Source organism: Peromyscus leucopus, chromosome 4 (genome assembly GCF_004664715.2).
Source record: "Peromyscus leucopus breed LL Stock chromosome 4, UCI_PerLeu_2.1, whole genome shotgun sequence".
Classification (NCBI taxonomy): domain Eukaryota; kingdom Metazoa; phylum Chordata; class Mammalia; order Rodentia; family Cricetidae; genus Peromyscus; species Peromyscus leucopus.
In genome coordinates this window covers 14,494,602-14,510,352 of record NC_051066.1, presented here as the reverse complement: position 1 = coordinate 14,510,352, position 15,751 = coordinate 14,494,602, and the positions used below count along the sequence as shown (strand labels likewise).

Genomic DNA, 15,751 nt, shown 5'->3' with positions numbered 1-15,751 from the left:
GGCTGTAGTAGAGGACTATGGGAAGTGACTCCAAGCCCCGTGAGACCCTCGTCCAGGGCTGTAGCAGGCCCTGAGTTGGCTTCCCTTTGGTCTCCCCACTCATTAATGGGTTTGTTCCCCGAAGCCGGTCTTGGGAGGCTGTGCTGACTCCTCCCCAGGGCTGTAGTCTCCGTGACTCTCTGGGTCTCAGCCTCGAGGCTGCTGTGGATGTTGGGAGGCCTCTCATGCCTGCTGCCCTTTACCGCTACAGAGTTCAGGCCGCCATTTTTGCTTCTTTGACTTTTATTAGTGCACACTGTTCATGTGCTGGCCTGTGCCCAGAGGGGAGTGTAGGGAGCACACAACAGACAGCGTGCAGACACCGTCTTCTCATGATCCCTCCCTTCAACTCCTCCCCCTGGCCTGGACATGGCTGCAGGGGGGAGGGGAGGGGCACCTTAGGATGCCCGGATCTTCATCTCAACAACCTTGTAGGAGTAGTAGTAGCCTCCGCCTGTGAACCAGTTGATGCCATCCGCATAGCTCTTATGGGAGCCAGACAAGTAGCGCCCGTTGAGGTTGGAATTGTGACAGCTTTGATACCACCAGGCCCCATGGTATAAAGTCGCACAATTCCCCTCACTCTTTGCGTCATTGTCCTGGTCATGGGTTGAGAATGACATGTTGCTGTGAACTGTCAGGGAGTCTCCTGGAAAAATTCACACTTCTCAGCCTTCAGGGCGAAGGCAGAGCTCATCCCACATGGGCAGCGGCAGCTTGCAGGTCCCTTGCTGTGTCCCCAATAATAGCCTCCCGCGTTCTGTGTGATTTACCTGCAGTACCCTCCAGAAACTGCCCCAGGGTCAGCTTGTATTTCTCCTGTTCTCCAGACACCCGGAATGAGCTGTACTTGGCATAGGAGGTTGCACCTTGGAAATCTCGAAAGTCGACCCGGAGCTCTTGGTTCCCTAGCCACATGGGTGGAAGGAAGGAAAAGACTGAGGCCAGGCCGAGCCATGGAAGGCAGGCGCTGGCCGAGGTGCTGCTTTCTCACCGTTGGCCGTGAGCAGGTGCAGGTGGTCGTTGCCCAACCAGAACTCTGTGCCCAGGTTGCCAAAGCCTCTTTTATAGGAGTCCCAGTCTCGGAAGAAATCGATGGACCCATCCACTCGTCGTTGAAAAACCTGTGGGGTGGGCAGGGCAGCCTATGGGTGTGGGGCTCCGAGGAGTAGAGACTTGAGGGATACGTCCAGGCCACCCCTGTTTTTGTGCCCCTGTAAGGAAGTGGGCGAGGACAAGGCTTCAGGAGGCAGGTGGCTCAGGTGAATACAAAGGTGACTGATGGACTCTAGTGTCCCAGTGCAAAACGCAGGGCTGCCAGATGCTTTGACGCATCTGTCATGACTGGGGTCCTATCGCCCACTTTGCTCACTCCACAGAATTCTAGATTCTGGGCCATCAGTGCTTAGGGTGTCCTTTGTGGGGGCACTCCATTTTTTTTTTTTTTCTGGTTACTTTGCCATCTCTCTGGCATCTGCCTTTGGTTCTCCTGAGGCTGGCTGTCGTGTACAAACCTCACATGCTCTGCATTGAGCCTTCTTACTCACAGTCCAGCCCCCACCATCCACATCCATGTCACAGAGCACAGTCAGTGGCCGGCAGTCAGGAAGATAGACGGTGTACCAGCCGGTCAGGAAGGTCCCCTGTGTCAGCATGTCTTTGCAGCTCCGGGGCCCTGTACCACGGGGAAGCAGGCAGGATTGGGCTGTCCCCGGGGTGTGCTCCAGGATCAAGAAAAAGGACCCAGTAATGTGGGTTCCTGCGCTGTATTCTTGCTGGCAGGAGGTGGGAGGGGCCAGCCGGGAGGTCACTTACCTCTCTGGCACAGGGCGTCTCCTAGCTCCTTCTCATCTGGGCAGGAGACATGAGTGTCAGTCTCTTCCTTGGTCCCTTCCCAGCACAGATATGTCCCCTAGCACTCCATATTCTGCTTGGCTTAGCTGGTGCTGACCCTCTTGCTGAAGAGCCCAGCACACCCATCCCGGCTGCCCCTGCTGCCCTCAGGCTCCTTTATGTGTCTGGCATCTGTGACTATGTCTGTGGTTGGGATAGGTCAGGGTTCTGGCTGGGAGGCTGGCTGGGCACAGTGATGCTTCAGGCCACGTCAACCCCTGCTGCTGGGCTGGGGGGTGGGTGAGTGGGTGGGGGAAGTCCTTCCTCCTTGTGTCTTTGGGCTTCAATGCTTTTCTGCTGCTCTTTTGCTGTCGTTCAGGGTCCCCCGAGCCCCAGTCAGGGCTCGTTTTCCTTTACTCGCAACCACAGCGTGATGCTGCTGGGAACTGTAAGGAGACTTCGGGACGTACTTACCCAGCGATGATGCAATTCCCGTGTCGCCTTTCTCCCCTGGAGGAACACAGCACACCAGCCTGGTCCCAGAGCTGGAATCCTGCCAGATCCTCTGCTCTGCACTGCCCCCCAGCTCCCAGCCTCTCCTCGGGTCCGTGAGCCCCCAACATTCCCATATGCATAGTGAGCCAGGAAAACTTTGGGGGATCCTGGAGTGGTGCTGCTGGGCCATCCTCCCCTCTTTGTGCTCAAGGCCTCCCTCAAACCACCAAGACCCTAGCCCTGTATTGCTCCATGTGGAGCTGTCCTCCTTGCTCCCTTCCTGAGACGCCTTGGTGACCAGGCTTACCTTTGGCTCCTGGGGGTCCCATGGTTCCCGGCTCTCCTGTAGATAGAAGGGACGTTCTTACAGTGCTGGCCTCCCTCCACAAGGGAGGAGGCTCCTCTTCACTGCAGTGTGTGTGTGTGTGTACACGTAGGTGTCCATGTGAGCAGAGCTTGTAGGAGGGAGACCTGAATACCCAGCCTGCTAAGAAGTGGGTAGGCGTCATGCAGCTGGGTAGCGCACAGGGGAGGTGCGTGTGTGGGCCAAGGTGCGATGGGTACCGCTCCCAAATCCTGCCTGGGTCTTGGGCAGATAGACCCATAGGAGAGTTTCCTCTTACCTTTGCTGCCGGCGGGCCCCATCTTCCCTGGGCTGCCTTGGAAGCCCCGCTCTCCTGCAAGCACAGGAACTAAACTGGATCCCATCCCCTAGGTGGGACTGGAGGAGGACTGACCAAAGGAGAGGTCACAGGGCAATCCCCCCTATCCAGATCTCTACCTTTCTGAGCAGGGCTGCCACGATCCCCTTTGGGCCCTGGTGGGCCAGGGAAGGTAGGGCAACTTTGGATGACAGCCACCTTGTCCTGGGCCCCCAGACCTACAATCTTAACATCTGCACAGAATAAAAAAAGATAAAAAAGGGGTGGCTTTGGAGTGACATTGCATCCACTCATACCCCAGGCAGGCTGAGTGACAGTCTGCCTCTGGATGTATTCCCGAGCTGCTCTTGTAATGTCCCATTTCCTGCTGCCACACCTGCAGGCATATACAGGTATGCACGTGCCCACATTCCTGAGCAGACCCCTCTCACCTGGACAGGCACCTCCCTCCTGGCCCAGGGCCTGGGAGGGGCCGAGACAGAGTAGTGTTGAGAGGACCCACAGGGTAGGCCACCCCATTCCTCTGGGTACAGGAGCCACTGAGTCCCTAGCTCCAGAGTTGAGACACTAGCGAACGATGTATGAGGTGAAGGCTTTTTCTGCCTGGATTCCTCAGAACTCAGCTTTTCCTGAGAAGGAGCCCAGATTAAAGGCAGGCACACTTCCTGTGTGTCAGCAGATGACCAGCTCCACACCCAGGGGTGCCCCGTAGCACGTGAGTACAATACTCACAAACTCAGCCTTTCAGGAACCACATGCAATTAGCCCACTCTTGTGGCCAGCACTGGGGATTTGTGGGCATGAGGACACCGCCACCTCCTCATCCTTCACCTTCCTCTTTCTCCCCCACCTTTCTCTTCTGTCTTCATCCTTAGTGAAGACAGTTGCCCTCAAGAAACTTGGAGACTACTGATGGAAAGATTCCTGAAGAACCAGCTCCGAAAAACAAGGTTGGACAACGCGCACCCCAGAAGCGCAGGAAACAGCTTGATGGTGTTGCTAACTACTGAGCCCCCTAAGAGCCAAGCACTGTGCTGAGAGATCCTCAGCCTCCCATTCATGTGCACGACAGACGGAAGTAGCCTGGCTGAGAGAGGGTATGAGGCACTAGGTGGCCACTGGGCCTGGAGGGAGCTGGGCCTGGGCCCTCCAGGCCGTTCTGACTGCTCTGCATGCCTTAATGCCTACCTACTGCAAAGTCTGGCATTGGCCTGGCTAGGGTTGGGTATAGCAAGTCCAGAGTCACCGCAGCCAGTGAGCAGGGTGCCCATGAGGACCTGAGTAGTCAAAGAGCTGGTGACAGGTGTGGATACAGCTCGGGTGCAGAGTGCGTGCTGAGGTTGCTCTGACTGGGTACTGACCTCCAGCTGACCTTCCTTCTGCTGGCCCTGGGCAGCTGCTGTGTCGGAAGCTCTCGAGGAGGCCCTGTATTTACAACTGGTGACTCTCAAAGGGTTCCTCTCCTTCTGTCTCTGGATTTGGGTCCCAGCCACCAGAGGAGCCTGTTTGCCATTACTACCCAGGAAGGAGCCAGGAGAAGGTTGGTTAGAGCACCAGTCTCCTCAGCCATTTGTTTGTCACCGAATTAGAACCAATCAGGACAGGTCTTGGCCTCTGGCAGTCCCTCCCTGGCTGTGTGATGTCCAATGTCCAGAAAGTGCCTTTGTCGCTCCGTATCTTGCTTCTGCATCTATTAAGAAAGCAACAGAAGTTACTGGCCTGTGCTCACCACTTGTCTGTGCATTTCCCCTGTGCCCATCAGCTGTGGACTGACTGGAGTCCTGGACAGAGTTCCTATGGCCAACACTGAAGGGCTGTAGTAGGCCTCAGCATGGCAAACATGGCTCTGACAGGCCTTGCCTTTCCCCTATTCCCTCTGCCTTGCTAAACTGCTAGATTACATTCTTTTTTTTTTTTTTTTTTTTTTTTGTTTTTGAGACAGGGTTTCTCTGTGTAGCTTTGCGCCTTTCCTGGATCTCGCTCTGTAGACCAGGCTGGCCTCGAACTCACAAAGATCCGCCTGGCTCTGCCTCCCGAGTGCTGGGATTAAAGGCGTGCGCCACCACCGCCCGGCTAGATTACATTCTTAAAGTTAGCCACCAAGGTCTGTTCCCTGATTAGGCCACTTCTTCCTCCTGGGGTTGACTGGCAAGGTCCAGCTATCAAAGTATTGAAGTCCAGCAATCAAAAGTCCCCTTTGGCTCACCTAATTAACATGTCCAATTAAAATATACCACCCCATCCTAACAAGGGGTTTCCCTGCTGCAAGCTGCAGGAAAACATAATGGAATTCAGCTGCTATCACAAAAGTTACTACTTGGAAAAGTCAAGGACTTCTCCAAAGGTCAAGCCATGCCTTAAGGAGTCTTGGTGATATTTTAGCTTTTGTATATATGTTAGCTGGTTCCTAAAATGATTTTCTTGTGCGCTTCCAAGAATACTTAGTGTATTTATCTAAAATGCCTGTCAAGCATCCAAGGCCATACGAAACAACACCTGTCTCCTAGGTCAGGCAGAAAGCTTTATTTCTTTTGCAATTTAGGGTGAGACCCTCCTTTCTTATACAACCTTACTAACAGACCCCTAATTCCTTACCTAACCACTTCTAGGAATGTAGACTGAGCACGTGGATCCCCCTTTTTCATACACTAACCGGGCATTAGCTCTCAGTTGATCTCCTCTTTTACCACTCCCATTTTGGATTGTAAAAGAAAGCCTGGTGGTCAGTGCCTGAGGAAAATTCTTGCCTGCCTTTATGACCCTGTAGAATTCAAGCCTGGTGACCTTGCTCTGCAAGAGGATTGCTGTTGCTTGGGTTTATAACTGGATTCCTGGGAGACTTAGGAGAAATGTGGAGAATGGAGAGGGAGAAGGAGGATTTTGATCAGAGAGTACGTGTGGACGAGATGGAAGATGAGGGAGAGTCAGATGGGGAAGTCCTAGCTGGGTAAGAACAAAGTGAAAAGGACCTAGATGAGGCAGAATTAAGATGAGAGAATTAAGATAGAACTTAGAGGGAGCAGTAGATAAATATAAAGGGAAATCAGGCAAGAAAGGAGCTAGGCACGAGAACAGAACTGAAGCTGTGTATAAAGGATTTTATCCCAGAGGAATTAAAGCAAGTGGACTATAGAGCTCGGTATGCTGAGATTCTATTTCCCAAAAATAGTCCTCACCGTTAGTAGTTCTCTCTCCTGAGCCCCTGGGATGTATAATGTTAAGGCTGGTCCTTCTTATATTATACAAGATTTCCCCCTTCCCTTTATAAATTGCCATTTGCCTATGGACCAATTCTGTCCGCTCTCTGTCCAGAGGCAGTCCTTTGTCTCTCTGGGGCAAACATCCCTCCCTTCTCCCTTGCCCCCTTTCTCTTCTCCTTCATCCTCTGTCTCCTGTCTTTGTCTCTTATTCCCTGCCCTTTGTCCCTCTGGGGTAAATAAATCTCCTCTGTGCTGAGAACTTGGTCTTGAGGTGTCTTGTGCCAACTTTGAGGTCCTTTCAAACACTGTTACTTTATAAAAGAAGTTATTTTTTCAAGAGCAAGACATACCCCTGTGGATGAGTTAGAAAATGCATCAAAGCACAAAGGCTGTTCTTTTACTACAGAGAAAGTGTGTGTGTGGGGGGCTCTGAGGCCCCCTTATGCCTAAGGGGCCCTTTCTTCTTTTTTCCTTGAAAGTGATCCACTTGCAGCTTCCTGGGTCTCCCCACCTGCAGGCCAGATTTGGCAAACCATGCTCCTTTCCTTCTCCACCCTGCCTTCGGGCCCCTGACTTCCCTCTTCTCTGCCCTTACTGGCATCAGTTCTTGCTGAATGTGCTCTTTCCTGTTCCTGGTGTGACCCCTGAGGTTCATCAGAAAAGCAAACTTCCTTGCATAGCAGTAGCTTCCCCCTGGATCCCCACCTCCAGCAAGCTGAGGTGTTGTGCCCATATCGTGAATCCCCCAGAGACCACCAAGGAGCCAGTTCCCAATGCGAGCACACAACAGTCTTTGTTTTCAGGTTGGAACCTCTACTGCCACCCTGTGCTCCGACACAGCAGACAGTAGAAGAATAAGGAGGCCTCCAGACTGCTGAGGAGTGTGGGATGAAGTTTCAGCAATGTTTTTGGTACACAGGGGCACCTGCTGAAGGCTGCAGGTCTGGAACCCCACTCCAACTTAGACAATCATTTTCTCCTGATGGAAAATGGACTGTTGTGGAGTTGCCAGCTGAATTCAGAAACAGAATGTTCCTTACGAGGTTTTTCTCCTCATCCTCTTTTTTTTTTTTTTCCTTTTTGAGCTTGCTGTAAACTGAGATAGCTCTTAATACAGTCTTTATAAAAGATCTGGAATATATAAAGTACTGTTTAGCAACAGCACTCCCTAAATCCCAGGGTTGAGGGACCCATTGGTGAATTAGGCTCTGGTTTCCAACCATCAGGAGAACTTTAAGGATATCAAAACTGACTGTGAACTTAGAAATAAAGCAGTGTTAAGTTCACTTATGATTTGTGTACTCTCTATCTTGTTGAAAGAAAATGGGTTAGTTCTGTCAAGAGATTCTTTCTAGATGTTTGCTAATAGTTTCCTCTTAAATATAAGTTTGGTAAATAGTTCTTCTAAGAAATCTCTTCTAAATGTTAGTTGAGAAATCTCTTTTAGATGTTAGTTAAGAAATCTCTTCTATAAGCTTGGTAAATAGTTTAGTTAAGAAATCTCGATTCTGCCTGAGGCCAACCCAGGGCCCAGCTGCCGATCTTATGAAACCCAACAACTTGGAGGTGTTGGTGAGATTGCCCTTCTGAACAACCTGCTCAGCTGAGATCCATTTGGGAGAGGTTTCAGAAGCCTACAGTCTACAGTCTGAGGAAACAAGATCAGCTGAGGAGTTAATGAATGAGCAAAATACGACCTGAAAACACAAAAGAAGGTGCTGCCCAGCCACCGAACCAGATCACCAGAATCATAAGCCTACCCTACACCGAATAGGAACAGGTAAGCTCCCATCTTCACACCGGCAGATCAGGTCTCTAGCCCCTAGGCCTCAGCCATTGGAGTCCCAGGGACCAGACAGCTACATTTCCCTGCTCCCACCCCCAAAAAACCAAACCAAACCAAAAAAAACAAACAAACAACAACAACAAAAAACAAACAAACAAAAAACAACCAAATCCTATGAACCCAACAACCACTGGAGCCATAAGCGCACCCTGCACCAATTGGGAACAACTGCTCCCTGAGACAGAACCCACTAACACTGATTGGACTAAGCTGCTCCCGGAGAAACAGAGCCCAACAGCACCGATTTGATCAAGAACTCCTAGTGGACCAAGACTATCAATTAGAACAAGAGAGGCACTTTCAGACACAGACACTGCCTGCACCGAGTGGTGGAAGAGATGAGTAGATAGATGCCAGTGCAAAAAATACAGGCAACAACATAAAGACCTATATGACAACATCAGAACCTACCGATTCTACACCTGCAAGACCTGAACATTCCAAGGCAGAAGAAGCAGAAGAAATCAATCCTAAAAATGACTTTAAGAAGATGTTAGAGATCCTTAAAGAGGAAATGAAAAACTCCATTAAAGAGGAAATAAAAAATTCCCTTAAAGAAATGGAAGGGAAAAAAACCCAAAAAATTGGAAGAAATCAAAGAAAGCCAAGAAAAAGTAATTAAATAGATGAAGGAACACAGTTCAAGATTTGAAAATTGAAATTAAGACAATAAAGAAGACACAAACTGAGGGAATGCTGGAAGTAGAAAATCTGACTAAATGAACAGGAACTACAGAAGGAAGCATAACCAACCGAATGCAAGAGATGGAACAGAGAATCTCTGACACTGAAGACACAATAGAGAAAATAGATTCATCAGTCAAAGAAAACACTAAAGCCAAAAAAGTTGTAACACAAAACGTCCAGGAGATTTGGGACACCATGAAAAGACCAAACCTAAGAATAATAGGGATAGAAGAAGGAGAATAACAACTCAAAGGCACAGAAAATATATTCAATAAAATCATAGAAGAAAACTTTCCTAACCTAAAGAAAGAAATACCTATGAAGATACAAGAAGCTTCATCAAATAGACTGGGTCTAAAAAAAAAAAAAGTCCCCTTGCCACATAATAATCAAAACACTAAACATACAGAGCAAAGAAAAAATATTAAGAGCTGCAAAGGAAAAAGGCAGTGGACATATAAAGGCAGACCCATCAGAATAACACCAGACTTCTCAATAGAGACTATGAAAGCAAAGAAGGTCCTGGACAAATGTTATGCAGACACTAAGAGACCATGGATCCCAACCCAGACTATTGTACCCAGCAAAACTCTCAATAGATGGAGTAAACAAAAGATTGCATGATAAATCCAAATTTAAACAATACCTATCTACAAATCCAGCCCTACAGAAAGCACTAGAAGGAAAAATCCAACCTGAGGAAGTTAAACACACCCGTGAAAACTCAGGCAATTGATAATCCCACACCAACAAATACCAAAGAAGGGAAACACAACACTACCACAGAAAAGGGCTTGGCACAGCTGAGGCTGTCATAGACATCTTAAGACCCATTCCCAAAAGATATTCCATCTTTATCATCCTCTACTCCTGTACTGGGAGGTGTGGCAGCTATGCAGATCACTGGTAGTAAGCTTAATAGGAACCTGGGCCAGAGCTGAGTTAAGGTCAGTAGCCCCTCCTGCCAGAGGCTGAGAGTCAGGGATAGGCAACTTTCTTCTTGGTAGCTTCCAGCTTAAGACAGAGTATGCTTGATGGAAAGCATATCTCTCTCCATGACAGGTAATGGAAGAAATAATCAAGGAGAATGACTTAAGACAGACCTCAGTCTATCTAAGGGGCTGAGGGGCTCTTTAAAATTAAGAAGAGGGAATTGTTGGGGTTCACAGAGGTTTTCTAATGAGATCTGAACTTGTTTTACACAGCAGGGCTGCATTAGGGAATGGCTTGACCACATGCATGGTTACCAGGAGTTTGGAAGAGTCTGCACTTGGCTGTGCAAGGGGGAGGTCTTTTTTTCCACCCTTTGGCATTTCTATAAATAGCCCTTTAACAGAGACAGAAGGGGCTGGTGGGTTTTGACCCAGGCCCTCCCAAGGCTATCCTGTGCTTCCATCTGTCTCTCTCTCCTCTATATTTCTATCTAAATATTTCTCACTTATCCCTGCTCAAGAGTACCCTGGGGGAAAAGTGGGGACATGTCACCCACACAGTAGTGCGTGTGTCTGCAGTGCCAGTGTCTCTATGGGCAGCTGGAAGGTGGAGAATTAGCCAGAAGTGCCACAACAAGCCAGCCTGCCGTATATATACAACACTAGAGAAACAAATGACCCTCTGTGTAAAGCAAGCTCAGATCTCATTAGGAAGCCTCTGTGGATCCCAACACTGCTGCTTCTGGTTTTTTATGTATACGGGGTTCTGGGGGTTGAACTCAGATAATCTGGTCTGCTGAATTGACCTCCCCCTCCTTGAGAGGTGTGGGTGGTGGTGGCATGGAGGGCCTCTCAGTGGTCTGGAGCTGCCAATTAGGCTAGACTGGTTGGCCGCCAAGTCCAGGGATCTACCTGTCTCTGCTTCTCCAATGCTGGGATTACAAACACGCATTACTTTTCTAGTTTTCTAGTTTCTAGTGTGTAGGCCTGAGGCTGACATCCATGTCTTTTTCGTTTGTCTTATTTATTTTCCTTAATATATATATATATATATATATGTATATATACATTTATATATAACATTATATATATTTATATATAACATTATACACACACACACACACACACACACACACACACACGCACACACACACACACACACACACACACATATATACAGTAATATTTACCTTATATTTTGAGACAGGGTCTCTCAGTAAACCTGAAGTTTTACTACAGTGGCTGGCCAGGTAAGGTCCTGGGATCCTCCCACAGCACCTGGCTTTATGTGGGTGCTGGGGATCTGAACTCAGGTCCTCATACTTGTTCAGCAAGCGCTTTGCCCACAGCACCACCTCCCTGGTCCTCTGCTTGGATTTTTTCATGTGGGCTCTGGGGATCAAACTCAAGTTCTCATGCTTGCAAGCAAGCACTTTACTGACAGAATATCATCCCAGCCCTTAGCAGATAATCTTATCAAGTTAAATTTTCTTTCATTTAAATTTTTTATTATATTTTAAAATTCATTCTATCTATCTATCATCTATCTATCTATCTATCTATCTATCTATCTATCTATCTATCTATCTATCTATCTATTTTTGTGACATGGTCTTTCTGTATATCCCTGGCTGTCCTGGAACTGGCTCTGTAGACCAGGCTGGTTTCAAACTCAGAGATCCACCTGTCTCTACCTCCTAAGTGCTGGAATTAAAGGTGTGTGCCATGATGGCCCAACTTTCTTTCATTTTTTAAAAATTTGTTTTTGTAGTAGTGTGGGATTGAATCCAGGGCCTTGTGCAAGCGACACAAGCTTTGTACCACTGAGCTTCGTCCTCTTTTTATCTTTACTTGAGACATGGTCTCACTAAGTTGCTCAGGCTGACCTTGAACTTCCTGTGTAGCCCAGGCTGGCTTTGGATGCTCCTTAGGAGACCACAGTGGAATCTGTTAGTTACCTCCGGCAGATCTTTGTTCCTTGTGTTCCTCTGAGACAAGCTCAGAGATCGACTGGGTTGGCTTCTAGAATTAACCACCTCTCCAGCATGTCTTCACATAGCCCTTCCTTGGTGGCATCTACCCTGTGTCTGTCTGTTGTTATGGACTCCAGGTCTGCTGGTCTACCCTCAGGCTCATCTCATGATGCTTACGTCTCTGCAGACCATCCCCACAGGCAGACAGGGTGAGTGCTAAGGCCTCAACCAAGGTATTAGGAGAACACAATTTGCAACACTATCCTCCAGCCAGCCTGGCTCTGGCCTTAGGCATAGAGGCCTTGGTGGTAGATGGTACAGTCCAACAGCGCAGTGAGTGGAGAGAGCTGACTGTGAATCGAGTTGCCCAAGGCCCTATAGTACTTTCCTGTTTTCATGATTCCTGCCACCAATAAGTGGTGGCCAACCCTTTTATGACCTGGCCTTGGGGTCTACCCCTCTGTCATGGGACAATCACAGAACAGTGATTTATCCTTTTTTTTTTTTTTTTTTAGATTTATTTATTTATTATGCATACGGTGTTCTAGTGTTCTGTCTGCACACACCCCTGCAGGCCAGAAGAGGGCACCAGATCTCACTACAGATGGTTATGAGCCACCATGTGGTTGCTGGGAATTGAACTCAGGACCTTTGGAAGAACAAGCAGTGCTCTTAACCTCTGAGCCATCTCTCCAGCCCCCGTGATTTATCTTTTAAGGATATGGACCTACCACTAGGGGAGGAGTGACAGAATTCCCACTGTGGCTCAAACAACCACAATTATGGCGTGTCCCAGAGATCCAAGGCAAAGTTTATTTTGAGTCTTCCCGTCTGTGATCAGTGATGTGAGGCAGTGAGAGTTAGCCGGCGCGAGGAATAGAGATTCAGAAAGAGAGGAGGCCTGCAGCTGGCGCTGCCTTTCTCCTCCGGGCCAGTAGAGGGTGCTGGTGGCTGGTGGAGGGAAACTGTTCTTCAGGCTAAGTTTTCCCCCTTGCTCCTGTGCAGACCAAGGGCTTGTGGGCTGGCTCTGGCTGGTGGCAAGTAGTACCCCGAGGCTTGTTGTACTTCATAAAGCGCCATACTGCGTGGCTCACAGAGCCCTATGCTGTGTGGTACTCCATCCAGCCTGTTTTCCCTGTGTTCAGCTTCCCTGCCGCTGGGACTCTACAGGCATGTCCATGCCGATAAAATCTGGGGAGGTCGTTCTGGGTCCCCCCCCACTCCCACAAAGGGAGGTTGGGTCGTTTCAGCACAGAGGCACGTGGCCACTCCCACCGAGGATCCCCACCCTCTAAAATCACATTGTTGCTTCAGTTCACACTTCTTCCTTGGTGAGAAGGAAGTTCTCACAGGTCAGTGCCCATTCCTGGGTGGACCCCTTCCCAGTGCACCCCCACAGGTGGTGATCACCCCCAATCTGTTGTCTACACCTATGTACAGTCCTTGGCTGCCAACCCAGGGGCCATTTTAGGGAAAAAACTGTTGGAGGTTCTTTTAGGTCCAAGTGTCCCCACCCTCTGGTCCTGAGTCCTGCCTGCTGACCTCCCGAGGAGAGAGCTGGGGGTGCACTGGCTTGCACCACTCTTCTCTGAGGATATGTGGCCGTAGGGTATATCGGAGGTCTCGCCCATACCGTATGACCTGTGCTGGACACTAAGGGGAGGGTGTAGAGGGTCTGACTGGCAGGGCTAATGGCCAGGGTCTGGAACATCATCTGCTCCCATGGAGCAGGAAGATGCTGCCACCATGTAAGTCCTGCCAGCTTCAAATGCTACTGTTCTATAGAGACCCTAGACTTCTGCAACAGCAGGTCACAGTGACTCCATCCATTCACCCGTCATTCATTTATATTCTTCATATGTCAGATCCTGAGTTAGGGGTTGGGGATATGGAAATTCATTTTCAGTTCACTGTGCGCGTGTGTGCGTGTGCGTGCGTGTGCATGCGTGCGTGCGTGCGTGCGTGCGTGTGTGTGTGTGTGTGTGTGTGTGTGTGTGTGCATGTGTGTAGGGAGAGAGATTTTTAATTTTTGAAATTCATTTTTATTTTATGTGTGTGAGTGTTTTTACCTGCATGTGCATCTGTGCACCACATTCATGTACTTGGTGCCCGAGGAGGTTGTGAGCCTCCATCTGGGTGCTGGGAATCAAACCCATGTCTTTCACAACAAGTGCCCTTAACCACTGAGCAAACTCTCCAGCTGAGAGAGAGAGACAGAGACAGAGATTGATTATACAGAATGCATAGGGAGGCATGTAACAAGACCCCTTCCTCATGGTTGCTTGAAACTATGGATAGCACTGGACACTGTATAAAGTATGGTTTCTCCTTTACTTATATATCTATGATAAATTTAACTTACAAACTAGGTACAGTAAAAAATGAACAACTAATGATAAGATAAATCAATTAGAACAGTACACTACAATAAATCTGTGCCGGTGGCCATGTCAGAGGAGCAGCAGATGGCAGTTGACTTCAGGGTGTCAGCCCACAAGGAGGTGAATCCCTGATGGGTGAATCTTGGATAGACAAGGCCCCGTGACCACAGACCACAGAATGTCTTTTGCTTCTGCTGTGCCTTCATGTGTTTGCTGCTGCGGTCTTTCTTTGGTATCTGGCATGGTGTGAATGGGTGTGGGGAGATCCCCACTGCCTGTAATATAGTGTGTTTATCTCATGGAAACATCTCGCTTTACTGAGCATTTTTACCTGTGGATTATTATGAAGATGATTTCTTCTTAAACTGTACTGTCTAGTTGATAATAATAATGTTAGTTTAAAGAGTTTTGATGATAAAAAATAAAACAAGGAAGTGTCACACAGCTAGAACACATGATTTTCTATTGAGGAGCCATATAGACTGTGGCTTAGAATAATTATTCAGAAAAACAACTGAGTCCCAGTAGCCCAGCTAGTTTAAATTTTTCTATTGTTAATGTTGAAAGATGTGTTCACAGGTTTCAGAGTGCATCATAGCTGAAACAAAGCTTTGAAAATAACTTAAAGTTAGACTAAGATGTTTTGTTAAATAGCTTCGAGGTGAAAAACCCAAGACAACCTAAGTTTTAGAAAGGCACATAGTTGAATGAGGAACTTGTTAAGGTCAGGGAACAAGAACAAAGCAGCCCAGTTATTATTAGCTGATGTACTTTCCATGCTAGGGTTGGTTGATGATCAAAGGTGATGATTAATAATTCCTTAGGCCTATTTCTGCCCTCAATCTCCTGATATAAAGCTATTGATGAGTGTGTATGCACCCTAAAGATTTAAAGTAGAGCTAATTGTTTTTCATATATAAAGTTTAGGTTTGTGATTCCTTCAAGATTCCTTATAAGATTACCTTTCAAGATAAATAATAAAGTGATTGGTCCTTTCTTTGTAACTGCAAAATGCAACCTCTCAGTAAAAGACTTGGCTGAGAAAAATAACTTGCTTGCTTACACTCTGTTAATCTATAACAAGTTGCCTTGGGTATGAACATACGTGGGTTCTTGGGGATAATTTGTTTTTCACCTGCGATATGTAAAATGTTTAATCATGTAAGGAATATGAAAAACATGTTGCTTTTTACTTGTAGTCACTGTAGTCATTCGTTTGAAAAATAGAATGTAGTTGGGCGGTGGTGGCGCACGCCTTTAATCTCAGCACTTGGGAGGCAGAGGTAGGCAGATCTCTGTGAATTCAAGGACAGCCTGGTCTACAGAGTGAGTTCCAGGACAGTCAGGACTGTTTCACAGAGAAAGCCTGTCTCAAAAAACAAACAAACAAAATGAAAAATAGAATGTAACTGAAAGGGAAAATTCAGTAGCCCTCTTGAGCATCACTCCTTCTCCCCCCACAAAGGTATTTGCTGACCAGCAGTTTTAGAACTGACCAGAAGTTGAACTCATGGGAAGATAAGGCTGGAACAATAAATCTATATATCCTGGACTTGTAAAAACAGGATATGGGGAGTAATGGACTCAACTGACCAGAAATTGAACTTATGGGAAGATAAGGCTGGAACAATAAATCTGAATGTATATATCCTGGGTTCAGCAAAAGCATGACATAGGCAGTAAAAAAATGTATGTCTCTGTAG

General features: G+C 47.8%; 1 protein-coding gene across 2 annotated transcripts; it reads right to left on the bottom strand.

Moving 5' to 3' along the window:
- Positions 1-270: 270 nt before the first annotated feature.
- On the bottom strand, positions 271-3,666 carry LOC114692843 (ficolin-1). Of its 2 annotated transcripts, none has more exons than XM_037204370.1 (10): positions 3,461-3,666; positions 3,149-3,262; positions 2,991-3,044; positions 2,675-2,710; positions 2,347-2,382; positions 1,855-1,890; positions 1,554-1,714; positions 1,034-1,163; positions 813-947; positions 271-688 (listed from the first exon to the last, which is right to left on the bottom strand). In XM_037204370.1, the coding sequence occupies exons 1-10, from the start codon at positions 3,546-3,548 to the stop codon at positions 438-440; spliced, it is 1,041 nt and encodes a 346-aa protein (XP_037060265.1). In that variant the 5' UTR covers positions 3,549-3,666; the 3' UTR covers positions 271-437. The 2 variants fall into 2 exon arrangements, with proteins under 2 accessions (XP_037060265.1, XP_028724699.1); XM_028868866.2 differs by having other exon boundaries at positions 1,587-1,714; positions 3,461-3,664.
- Positions 3,667-15,751: the final 12,085 nt, after the last annotated feature.